Source organism: Barbatula barbatula (genome assembly GCF_947034865.1).
Source record: "Barbatula barbatula genome assembly, chromosome: 20".
Lineage (NCBI taxonomy): Eukaryota > Metazoa > Chordata > Actinopteri > Cypriniformes > Nemacheilidae > Barbatula > Barbatula barbatula.
This window is the reverse complement of record NC_136783.1, coordinates 17,521,751-17,534,586: the sequence shown is the minus strand read 5'-3', so window position 1 is coordinate 17,534,586 and position 12,836 is coordinate 17,521,751. Positions and strand designations below refer to the sequence as shown.

At 38.4% G+C, this 12,836-nt stretch overlaps 1 protein-coding gene across 1 annotated transcript; it reads left to right on the top strand.

Moving 5' to 3' along the window:
* The first annotated feature begins 449 nt into the window (after positions 1-449).
* Positions 450-12,779, top strand: phka2 (phosphorylase kinase, alpha 2 (liver)). The gene is made up of 31 exons (XM_079482775.1): positions 450-1,078; positions 2,069-2,227; positions 2,527-2,574; positions 2,736-2,904; positions 2,993-3,075; positions 3,151-3,231; positions 3,309-3,407; positions 3,496-3,642; positions 4,048-4,101; positions 4,176-4,298; positions 4,404-4,499; positions 4,834-4,941; positions 5,144-5,222; positions 5,350-5,484; positions 5,595-5,704; positions 5,817-5,961; positions 6,059-6,137; positions 6,224-6,357; positions 6,620-6,787; positions 6,860-6,960; positions 7,072-7,208; positions 7,306-7,462; positions 7,642-7,721; positions 7,799-7,877; positions 7,972-8,101; positions 8,185-8,286; positions 8,840-8,958; positions 9,443-9,496; positions 9,951-10,178; positions 10,309-10,509; positions 10,772-12,779. Exons 1-31 carry the CDS (start codon positions 1,001-1,003, stop codon positions 10,943-10,945), a joined length of 3,657 nt encoding a protein of 1,218 aa, XP_079338901.1. The 5' UTR covers positions 450-1,000; the 3' UTR covers positions 10,946-12,779.
* The last annotated feature ends 57 nt before the right edge of the window (positions 12,780-12,836 follow it).

Sequence of the window (12,836 nt, the reverse complement as noted above, 5' to 3'; positions counted from 1 at the left end):
TGTGTATATGCAACCTTAAAGGGACAGTTCACCCAAAAAGGAAAATTCTATCATCGTTTACTCAACCTTAGATTGTTCCAAATCTGTATAATTTCTTCGTTCTGCTAAACACAAATGAAATGATTTGGATGAATGTCAGTAACCAAACAGATTCCCCCACTTGCTCCCATAGTATTTATTTCCCCTACTATGGCTGTAAATGGGGGATGAGAACTGTTTGGTTACTGACATTCTTCCAAATATCTTCCTTTGTACTTAGCAGAACAATGAAATGTATACAGTTGGAACATCTTAAGGGTGAGTAAACGATGACAACATTTTCACGTCAAAAAAATGATCTGTATTTTTATTTCATATATTTATTTCCCCTCCAAATGCATTTTATTCTGCACGAATCGTGAACCAATCAGGAGAGGAGCTACTCAACAATAACAATTCGCTTTTGGTCCAGTGCGCGTACCGTAGACAGACCCCAATGTCAAGAGGAGAACATAAGCCGTGTTAAACTTTTATCAGCTAAACCTCTACATTTAAATTAACGTTCAGGATGTAATAATAATTAGTTAACAACATAAATCAAGCATTAAAGGCACAGACTTTTTACAATAACTGTAAATCATCCGTCTTTAGATGCTAGCGTAGGCTTTAGTATACTTCCGGGTTTCCTGTCAATCGAGCCAGTAAACGTCACAATGCGGGCGGAGCTTATGTCGGCTGTCAACCTCGGGGTTCATGCAGGATATACAATTTCTACCAACACGCAGAACTGTCACAATGAAACAGCTGTTTAAAAGCTTGAAGATGCATTTTAAAAGCCCGATTGTGTGGCAGGAATAACGTATTGGTTCTTATGGAGTGTATGGAGGACAGACAACAACACTGCGGACATGACTCTTCGTGAATAAATGACATCAGATCTGCTCTCCTCCTGTTATCAACAGAGGTTTTCTCTTTCTAAACGTCTTGATTTGTAGTTGTTAACATATAAAAAGTTGACAGCATGAGGAGCCGCAGTAATTCGGGAGTGAGATTGGATGGATTTGCCAGACTTGTCCATGAAACAATATTATGCCATCAGGTGAGTTCAAAAGATCCTTCGGTCGCTTGCACAGACACCATTCATTCTGTAGCATTCCCTTTTATCCTATGTAAGACTATTCTATGTGATAGATTTTATAGTGTATTATGTATCTGTATTATTCTATTCTGTTTTAATAGCAATGTAATATAATAGAAATGGGGTTCACTTTTTATTTAGTTTCAAAAAGCCTACAAAAGAGAAATTACGACTTAAAATAGAAACAGCCTGTAAATAGAATAAGAAATCTCATGAATAATATATGACATTCTAACATCAGGCGTTGTAGAATATTCGAGCCCATAAAGCCAACAAAGGTGTCTATTTCTTCAGCATCACTTGCATACTACATTTCGTTACACTGTACTTGTATATGTGTAATGACAATAAAGTTGAATCTAATCTAAAAACTTGATTCCAATAATTTTTGTTTTGGAGATGAAAAGGTTCTTGAACCTTATTGATCGGGCCATGGTGGTAATAATACAAACACTGAAAAAACAATGCATGCGGTTCAGAACCAAACATATTACAGTGAATTGATAAAAGACCAGTGTATATACTGACTCTTAGTTTTGAAACATACAACAAAATCCAGCACAGTTAAAAAAATAGTTTTAATAATAATGAAGTATGTCTATGGGTTTGATGTTCCATTCCACCCTTGGGGCCCTTTCTGAGAGGAGGAATCTAAAAATAAATAGGGCTCGAACAAAGGTCACCTTTAAATAACCACGGGTCAGGAAAATATTCGTATTATCTAATAATTATCTAAAACAGAGCTGATGACTCATGCACAATCCAAGTAAGTGTTCAACATGAAACGGAAATTAATAACTTTTCTGTCATAAAGAGTTATAGTATGTGATATCGGCATGATTATCAGTAAAAGTTAAGTTAAATAGTGATTCAAATGTGCAGAAATGTAAATGTTCTTAGCATTAGGAAAAAAACCCATATTTCATAATATGATTTGGTCATTGTATATAGAATCCAGTGACCGGTCTTCTTCCGGCGAGTGAGCAGCAGAAGGATGCCTGGGTCAGAGACAATGTTTACAGCATTCTGGCTGTGTGGGGACTCGGCATGGCTTACCGGAAAAACGCAGACCGTGATGAGGACAAAGCCAAAGCATACGAGCTTGAGCAGGTGAAACAAAACTATATCACCTATTGTGCTAGTCAACATTGTTTAGTAGAACACTAGACTGTAGGATGCTTGCTACACCTGAAGGTTTTACCCAGAATGTATGTGTCTCATGATGTATTTGAGATTTTAAGGTGGGTTATTGAATTGTTAAAGTGTTATTTTGAAATGCAATGCGTTGTAATATCAGTATCAAAATATGCCACACAAATAAAAAGGAGTATTGTAATTATTCTTGGTCACTGCTGTAATTATTGTAGAAGTTTTCTAAATGAAATCAAAACAGCATTTTGTTTTTCCAGAGCGTTGTCAAACTCATGCAGGGACTGCTGCAGTGTATGATGAGACAGGTATAGCATTAAAATCTCACTTCTGACCTATTAGACTATTCTGACTATCATACGTCTTTGTATCTGTTCTTTCTTTCGTTGATCGGTATATGTTTTCTTTCTCGAGCACATGTGCACACATTTGACCACACACCTGGTTAAGCATGTGCGTGTACCTGCAGGTTGCAAAAGTGGAGAAGTTCAAACACACACAGAGTACAAAGGATTGTCTGCATGCCAAATATCATACGCCAACCTGCGCCACGGTGGTTGGAGATGACCAGTGGGGGCATTTGCAGGTAGATGCGACTTCCCTGTACCTGCTCACGCTGGCTCAGATGACGGCATCAGGTTAATAAAATCATCTATAGCTTGTATACATTCAACCGAGAGATTTGATTGAGATTGTTGAAGTATATTCTTTAAAATCTTATTCCAGGTCTACGCATCATTTCTAACTTGGATGAGGTGGCGTTCATCCAGAACTCGGTGTTTTACATTGAGGCAGCATATAAAGTGGCTGTAAGTCCTTGTCTGTCATTAAGTATTTTCACGGCGAAACCAGACTAGCATCACACTGTTCATACTCTCCTGTAGGATTATGGGATGTGGGAGCGAGGGGACAAGACCAATCAGGGAATCCCTGAGCTGAACGGCAGCTCTGTCGGAATGGCCAAGGTACAGTAGAAGAGTCATCTTTTCCACTGTCTCCTTGGTCCAAAATTGCTTATTTAATTCTGTTCATGTGCTACTAGGCGGCGTTAGAGGCCATCGATGAGCTTGATTTGTTTGGAGCTTACGGAGGACCAAAATCTGTGATTCATGTTCTACCAGATGAAGTAGAACATTGTCAGGTAACTTGAATTAACCATCATGCATTTGCCAGTTCTTCAAAGCAGCATACACTTGCATTCAAGGTTTTGTTTCTCTTTGGATATCTAGTCTATCCTGTGTTCCCTGCTTCCTCGAGCCTCCACCTCTAAAGAGATAGATGCTGGTCTGCTGTCCGTCATCTCCTTTCCCGCCTTTGCAGTGGAAGATGTGGACCTGGTCAATATCACCAAGAGTGAGATCATCACCAAGCTACAGGTAATGTACTCCAGGATAAGTGAATAAGCTTTATTTAATAAAGATTATAATCTTAAAGCATCTGTAAGCTATTTTTGTTTCAAAGCAGTTTCCAAATAGGTTTCCCTATCAATTCCAGTCTAAACTCACATCAATGGTTGAAACGTGCTAATAGAGTTGTTTTTGTTGTTGTTTTGTAGTTTTTATTTTTGCTATTTATATAGCTACTTTTTTGTGATTTAAATTGCATTTGTATAGGCGGCAACAACATAAAAAAACGTTATTTGGCCCAAACTGAACTTCAGGTAAACCTTTGCAAAGAATGAATAACTGTTGAGTAGTTTTAATTTAGTATTAAATTATTAAATATTTGATGAAATGTCTATAGTATTTTGACAGGACATCTAACGTAATCTCTCTTTTTAGGGACGTTACGGTTGTTGCCGGTTTATCCGAGATGGATACAGGACCCCTAAAGAGGTAACTATCCATCGACCGATTCGTATTTCGCTTAGTGGCTTTTAACCTGGCACTAATAATGTGACCTGTTATAGGACCCCACTCGACTTCACTATGATTCTTCAGAACTGAAACTCTTTGAGAATATTGAATGTGAATGGCCTGTGTTTTGGACCTACCTTATACTGGATGGGATTTTTAATGAGGATCATGAGCAGGTACAAAAACAGCCTTTTAATCTCTGCTTTATCAAGCAGCAACTTGCGCTGGCCACAGGGAAAGCAGTTCATTGTGTTGACATTCGGCTGTGTGATTCCTCATAGGTACAAGAATACAGAGAAGCCCTTGATGGAGTTTTAATACGGGGCAACCATGGGATTCGGCTGGTGCCTGAACTCTATGCCGTACCCGCTGATAAAGTGAGTCTAAACATCCATCATCCAAAACTGAAAGCCTGTCGTCAATGACTGACCCTCCTGTCCAAAACCTTCTTAGCAGAATATTTAAACTTCTCTTTTTTATTTATAACAGCAAATTACTATTATGTGGCGCTATGATAAAAAAACCATACAATAATGCAGTTCTGACTATCTCAGCCCCAATATCAGGGGTTGTGTTGCTGATCTAGTTCTTCGTAACTGAAAGGTAATTCTGGTTGAAACCGTATTTGTGCACAGGTCAGTTCCTGTGACAAAACAATCACGGGTGAAATGAATTCATCTGTTGCTCATCTGATGTTTGTGTCTCGTTTAGGTTGAGGAGGAGTACAATAACCCTCATTCCGTGGAGCGTGTGGCTGCCGGCCAGCTCCCACACATGTGGGGCCAGTCTCTGTATATCCTGGGCAGCCTGCTCGCTGAGGTGATGGAGCATTACCCCAAAAAACATTCAAGTGAATCTAATAAAAATAGATGTTTACGTACATTGCCAGGTTTTGAAACACTACCTAGTGTCTTTGATTGAGCGCACATGTTAATGTCAGCATAGATACACCATGATTTACTCCGTGCAATCTGTAATATGTAATCTTTTCAGCTGCTGACAAATTGTTGATTTTTATTAGGGATTTCTGGCACCTGGAGAGATTGATCCTCTCAATAGAAGATTCTCCAAAGGGTTCAAGCCTGATGTTGTTGTGCAAGGTGAATTTTCTGTCTTTCATTCATAAACCTTGTTTATTGTTTAGAACTTATTTCAGAATTATGTTCAGTTTGTTAATCAAAATTTCCTATATTTTGAAGGAATTATCATTTGGTTCGCTTTGTTTAGTGAGTGTATTGGCTGAATCGGCAGAGATCCAGGATTTGCTGAGGGATCATGGGATAGAGGTTCAGACAATTTCTGAGGTTTCACCCATCCGAGTCATGCCGGCTCGAATCCTGAGCCACATATATGTAAAATTGGGTAAGTATTTAACTACGGTGGGGCTCAAACCGTAACGGGATATGACATTTTTGCAGTTGTTTTTGCAGATAAATCATCATTGGATTGGCTGTCTCTTTCTTTTTGAACAGGTAACTGTAAGAAGCTCGGTCTGAGTGGACGGCCGTACCGTCACATTGGTGTCCTTGGAACTTCAAAGTTCTACGAGATCCGAAATCGTACCTATACATTCACCCCACAAGTAATAACTCAAGGCATAATCTCACATGGTTAGAACACTAAAATAGATCAAAACCTCAAACCTGTCAGACCAGGGCCAATAAAACTGTGTATTTTTTTCTGCTTTGTCAAAGTTCATTGACCAACATCACTTCTACTTGGCCCTGGATAACCAGATGATTGTGGAGATGTTGCGAACCGAGCTTGCCTATCTCTCTTCCTGCTGGCGTATGACCGGAAGACCTAGCCTCACATTCCCTATCACAAAGAGCATGCTGGGTAAAACTTTAACGCTTATCCATGAGCACTTGTATATTAGAACATGCTGCAATTTGAACAGAGGAATTATTAATATGTTGATCTTTTTTGGATCCAGTTGAAGATGGTGAAAGTTTTGATCCTTGTATTCTGTCTACCCTGCGCAAACTTCAAGATGGCTACTTTGGTGGTGCCAGGTTAGAAATACAACGAAAGAAAGATTGAAAGAAAGAAAGAAATTCTTGTATTTATTTACAATGAAAAAAAAATCTATCATTTGAAGGGTACAGATGGCAAACCTGTCCACATTCCTCTCCACCTCCTTCCACACTCAGCTCAGCTTCTTGGACACAGATTCTGAAGAGAACTTTCTTGATGAGGACGAGGAAGAAGACGAAGAGAGTTTTGAGCCCTCAGGTAGTCCTGAGGGGCACAATAAGCTCACTGCTTTTTCCCAAAAAAACATGATTGTATTATAACATATACTTAACATTAACTAAAATGCTCATAGACACTGTAAACGAGCAAAAAAACGAGGAGCTTATCATTTCTCCATTCATTGTTTTCAACTTAAATTATTTAAAAATACAAGAAGCCACAACATCAGCAATGAGTACTGAACTTTATTTCCATAATAAGGTGTTACAATAAGGTGTGGTTTGTGCTTTGGTCCCTGTAGGTTCTGGAGACATGTTTGAACAGTATCTCACAGATCGCCTACACACCACTTCCACAAAGTTCCACCTACCTCCTATCCAGATGGGGCAGCAAAACGTTTTCAGCGCTGAACACACTACCAGGGACATCCTGTCTTTTATGGCCCAGGTTCAGGGACACAACATGCCCAGTAAGCCCTCAAAGTCAAACTTGAATAGTTTCATTGAGTTTATGTGTCATTGACAGCCCTTGTGTCTTTCAGAACCTTCCATGTATTTACCTGTAGCCTCCATAATGAGCAAACACAGAAAGTCTCTGAATCTGCTCGAAGTCCCACAACACCTTGCTTCTCACCATGCCAAGGCAAGTTTTCTCAGTATTGATCTGACAATCACGCAAACAAATGATCTTTCAACACATTATTGTTCTGTTTGTATTGCATTCATATTTATGTGTGTATTTGTGTAACCTCAGAAGACGGATAGTGTGGACTTGCACTTGCCGCGTGATGCTGATGGGGACACAGATTTTGCTTATCTGGTTGACCAGCTTAAGCACTGTCCAACCCTGCAAGATCAGGCAGATATCCTTTACGTCCTCTATGCTATGAAGTGAGTACACGTACACAAGCAACTGCAAATATTATGTTCATATGAATTTAAATCATCAGTCATAAAATACATGCTATTTTCTCATTGTGTTGTGAAGGGGTCCAGAATGGGTGGTATATATGTCAGGTGAAGATGAGGAGACTGTTCGCTCCCTGCTGGAGGAGCTTTATGTTCGAGCAGGAGCGTGTAAGGAATGGGGTCTCATCCGCTACATCTCAGGCATCCTGAAGAAGAGAGTGGAGGTCCTAGCTGAAGTGAGAACCCTTGTCATATCATCAACTTATTCAAAGACTGCCTGATTTCTTTCTACAAAATAAAAACATTTGCCTTGTATAATGTTGCATTTATACCCAGCACTAGGTTTTGATTTTGATTTTCTGAACATATTTGGATAGTTTGAGTAATTCCTCCTGTGGTTGTGTGTGTTCACCAGGCCTGCACAGATTTGATCTCGCATCATAAACAGCTGACGGTGGGTCTCCCTCCTGAGCCCAGGGAGAAGGTCATCACAGTGTGAGTGCCATTAGCCGCTCCTTAAAGTCATTTTAAGATTCCCCGTAACTAAACTCAATTACTTATTTAAATTTTAGTCCTCTTCCCCCTGATGAACTGATAAACTTGATCTATGAGGCCAGTGGACAAGACATCAGCATCGCGGTTCTCACACAGGTGATGCAAATTCACGCATTCATACAATCATTTCATTTGTGTAAAATGTATTCAACGTTCTTGGTTAACGTCTTGGATTATGTGTACCGATCAGGAAATTATGGTGTATCTGGCCATGTATGTGCGCTCACAGCCGTCTCTGTTCGGAGACATGCTACGCCTGCGTATCGGCCTCATCATGCAAGTGATGGCAACAGAGCTCGCTCGCAGTTTACACTGTTCAGGTAAAGACGACTGAGTGCATCCATGCTTTCAGACATACATATTCTTTATGCACAGGAACTAAATCTCAATGTGCCCCCTACAGGCGAGGAGGCGTCAGAGAGCCTTATGAGCCTGAGTCCATTTGACATGAAGAATCTATTACATCACATCCTGAGTGGGAAAGAGTTTGGTGTAGAGAGAAGCAGTGAGTATACAGAACTCAAAATTCATAACTACATATAATAAAGACAGGTACCCATTTGGGTTCTTAAGATGCAGTTATTAAATAAGATAAAATAACTTTTTTTTAAACATGTAAATGTTTGCAGTAAAAGTTAAGCAGTTTATAAATGTATGCATCATATGAGATGCTACAAAAAGTGACTTCATAAAATGTTAAAAATGTTTAACTGATGCAGAAGTCAAGTCAATTTTATTGAGTCAAATTAGCATCGCATCAAAGCAGCTGTACAAGAAAAAACTAAACCAGGAAATGGAACAGTAAACACACACAGAATAAGATATTAACTTAAAAGTAATATGAAATAGAGAAAGATCAGTAAGATTGATTAAAATGAATTGCTGTGAACTATAGGTCTACTTAATACGTAAATGCAACAGAAATGTGGTTTCGGTTGTGTTACTGATGTGTTTACTATTATTCAAAAATGTTGAAAACTGTAAATAATTGAATCAAAAAGTGTTTCAAAACACACTCATGTTTTTTGCTTCAATAACCTCTCTGTGTTGTGTGAAAGTGCGTCCGATTCAGTCCACAGCCGTAAGTCCTGCTATTTCCATCCATGAGCTGGGACACACAGGTGCAACCAAGACTGAGCGCTCGGGAATCAGAAAACTGAAGACCCAAATCAAACAGGTGGAGTAAGAAAGAGCAAACCTCCAAAAATGTTTACACAAGTGTTTATTTATTCTGGTTTGAAAATCTTACCTGACACTTTTATCTTTAACCTGATGCAGATTTCTGTTCTGGTGTACCTTAAATAACCTCTGCATTGTTTTATTTCCAGCTCGATGACTCCAGACCCATAAGCGTGGGTTGAGTTTGTTATCGTTGTTTAGGAATGCTAAAACCGTAGAGTTACTGTATCTGTCTCATCACGTCTGTCCAGACTCCAGACCATAACCAGCAATAGCATGAAAATTCAGAGTATTATCCTGTTTGCCCATATCACGCACATCGTTTTCAGTCTTATTAAACATTTGTTTTCAGGTTTTTAGTCTTGCCTCTGTATGTGGTGTCGCAGCTTGAACAGTTCAACAGACTAGCAAAATTCCTTCGAAACAGTTTCCATGGTTCGGTGCATTGTAAATGTTTGTATGTTGTGCTTTTATCGTCGTAGATCTATAGCAGCAGTCATTCCATCAGCAGTAATTTCACGTCCCCTCGTTCAACGGTAACTCAACGCCATTTGAATCTATCAAACTTCTCTCCACTAACCCCTCGTTCTTCAGTTTGTAAATGAGCAAGGCTGAGATCTTTACCATTTCTATATGTTCTTAATATTGAATCAACCTGGAGAGATGAATTTAAGAAACTGATATGTAGCATATGTAGACATACATTTAAGTTTGACTGATTTTACTGCATCATTATAGATGAAATGGGATGAACTTCCAGGTGTGCTGCTCAGTAATTTTCACAATATCTATCACAAATCACTCCTTCTTGTTTAAACTCTTGGTCTTTTCACTCACAATAACATGGGCTGATATGTCATCGTAACCGTGTTTGCCACATTTCCTGCTTGTTAACCTTTCAACAGCATGCGCATCTTTAAACGCCGATTACTGCTTTCCCACATTGCATGTTTGTGGATGTAAATTTTTCTGATTCGAATGTGTCTCTAGAGATGCAGCAGCCCCTCTACTCCCAGCGGCATCTTATCTCCGACCGGTACAGGTGACTCGCACCTTCAGTGGGAGGAGCGTCAGGGCCAGTGGCTGAGACGACGCAGGCTAGATGGAGCCATAAACAGGGTGCCCATGGGCTTCTACCAGAAGGTCTGGAAGATTCTGCAGAAATGTCATGGCATGTCGATTGCAGGATATGTTTTGCCTTCTTCCACCACCAGCGAGGTGCATTCACAAGCACACATACAGATTGCACATATAAATATAAGATGCAAAAATATACTGCGTTACTGCAAACACTATTTTTACTTGTTTTCATTTTGAATGTCGGTATTTACAATATACATTATTGTAGATGACAGAGGGAGAGATCAAGTTTGCAGTGCACGTGGAGTCTGTCCTCAATCACGTCCCACAGCCAGAATACAGACAGCTCTTGGTTGAGGCCATTATGGTGCTCACCCTTGTGGCCGAAATGGAGATTTCCAATATCGGTGGGATTATTCACATCGACCGTATAGTCCATATGGCCAATGATCTCTTCCAACAGGATCAGGTATAACGTCAAGTTACTTTTGTATGTTATATGTTAATTCTTACGTTCACATTTTAATGCGCATAATAACTTATGGCCAAAAGTTTGGAGACTTCTTCAAAGTCAAGTAAAGCCTGTTTCAACTTATTTTCAGATGATAATAGTAAACCAATAAAGAAGTTCCCATGTATTCCTGTTTATAAATGTTGTGAAGAAAGATCAAAAGATTTTTAAGGTCAGAGAACCATAAGGTTGTACTTCACAACATCTGTTTTTGTCGCAGAGATCACACGGGGCCAATGAGTACTTCTTGGAGAAAGATCCTGCCACAGGAATCTGCGACTTCTTTTATGACAGCGCCCCTAGTGGCAGTTATGGTACCATGACTTATCTTTCAAAGGCTGTGGTCACATATGTGCACGACTTCCTGCCAAACAGCAGCTGTCTAATGCAGTAATGACTGTAGTTCCCAAGAGTCTTTGACCTTCAAGACTGATTTAATAAAACCAAAACAGAAAAAGAATGTAATAAATCATTGGATCTCTGATCTAAAAAGGACAGTTCACCCAAAAATTTAAATTCTGTCATCATTTACTGACCCTCGAGTTGTTCCAAATCTGTATAACTTTTTTTTCAAATGAATACAGAGAAAGATATTTGGAAGAATGCATATAAACCAAACAGTTCTTGGCCACCATAGTAGGAAAAAAACACTTTATAAATTTCATTGTTCTGTTGAACACAAAAGAAGATATTTTGCAGAATGTGAAAAAGCAGACAAACCATTGTAATTTTTCCTACTATGGTAGTAAGAGTTGTTTGGTTACAAGCATTCTTCCAAAATATATCTTTCCGTAAAAGTTAATACAAAAACATTTTACGGATTTGGTACAACTCGAGGGTAAGTAAATGATGATAAAATTGTCATTGTTGGGTGAACTGTTCCTTTAAGCATGAACATGGATGTCCCTAAAATGAAGGCTGGGCAATTCCGTGAAAATGTTAACCTTACCATGAAGAAATTACGTTTTTACCAACAGTTTTTAACAGCACCTATACTGTATAAACAGTTGGTGGTTCAAATACCCATGTGAGTTTTTAAAGCATTTACTTTATTTTTAGTGTATGATTTTTCATATTTGTGTAAGTGCCATTTTCAGGATTGTCACATCCATAACGGTACATATTCCTCATAAATGGAACACATGAAGAACAAAGTAACAATTTGATGTTCTACAAAGAGGCATTCCTTCTTCCTTTGTTGGGTATTATTGCTTCAGATTTGTGCATTTTAATTCACAGAAATCCTACAAAGTTTGAGGCATGTTCATTTCGCTTTTTTTAAATAGAAAATGTGTTCATAGACTGGCTTTTCCTTATGTTTAGACTCTATCAACAAGGCTTTAGTAAAACATATACAGATGGTCCAATATATACAAAAGGAAGAGATTCCCTCAGCATTTTTGTGTCGCATCCATAACGCAAAAGGTCATGTCCATAATGCTGGAATTGCCCTGCTCTGAATTTGTTGGTGGCCTTGAAGCAGACTGCACGAAATACAGCTACACTGAGCTGTCGTGTTTTTGATGAAGATGGTTTTAATGTACTGTGAAATGAAAATATCACTAAAAGAAATAGTATTTAATTTATAATTATATTATATCTTACGATAACCATTTTAATCATTTAACTTATTGGTTGACTCAATAATTTATAATTTCTTACTATGTTTTTATTAACAACAGCGCTTAAGATGTTTATGTAACAAACAAATGTTTTAGGGACCATATTATGGCTTGGATGTCAGGGTCATTTTTGGGTTATGCTCTTTTAAAGGATCTTTACATGTTTTCGGTTATAAAAAACTGTTATATTACTGTAAGCATCATGTTTCCCGCTTACTTTATTTTTGTACCTTGATATTGTATTCTAACTATACTCTGTAATTGTGTTGTTTAACATGTACTTCTCATTTAATGCAACATATACAACAGTAGCCTACAATATAAACTGTATGCATTCGAGAACTGTGTGGAAAATGTACTTATCACATTTATGCATGCAAATAGACAATATGTACACTATTAGCTTGTAATGTCTACATCATATATGAAGGGCATGATGCTCATGAAGCCGAGGGATGCGATGTGTACTTTCATTTGATTGTCTAAACTCTGTCTCTCTTTGTATGTATATTATGTTGTTTTACATTTTGTGCACAAAATGACTTATTTTAACGATATATTGTACGTAAACATTTGTATGATCACAAATAAAATCCTATTACAGTTTTTCTCGATTGTTTACACACAAATATTGGTACTTGAGACACAATGACCACAACATGT

Coding starts and splice junctions, on each gene's coding strand:
- phka2 (XM_079482775.1), top strand. CDS start 1,001: ATGAGGAGCCGCAGTAATTCGGGAGTGAGATTGGATGGATTTGCCAGA. Junction 2,575..2,735: donor TGCAGTGTATGATGAGACAG/GTATAGCATTAA, acceptor GTGTACCTGCAG/GTTGCAAAAGTGGAGAAGTT. Junction 4,299..4,403: donor TTAATGAGGATCATGAGCAG/GTACAAAAACAG, acceptor GATTCCTCATAG/GTACAAGAATACAGAGAAGC.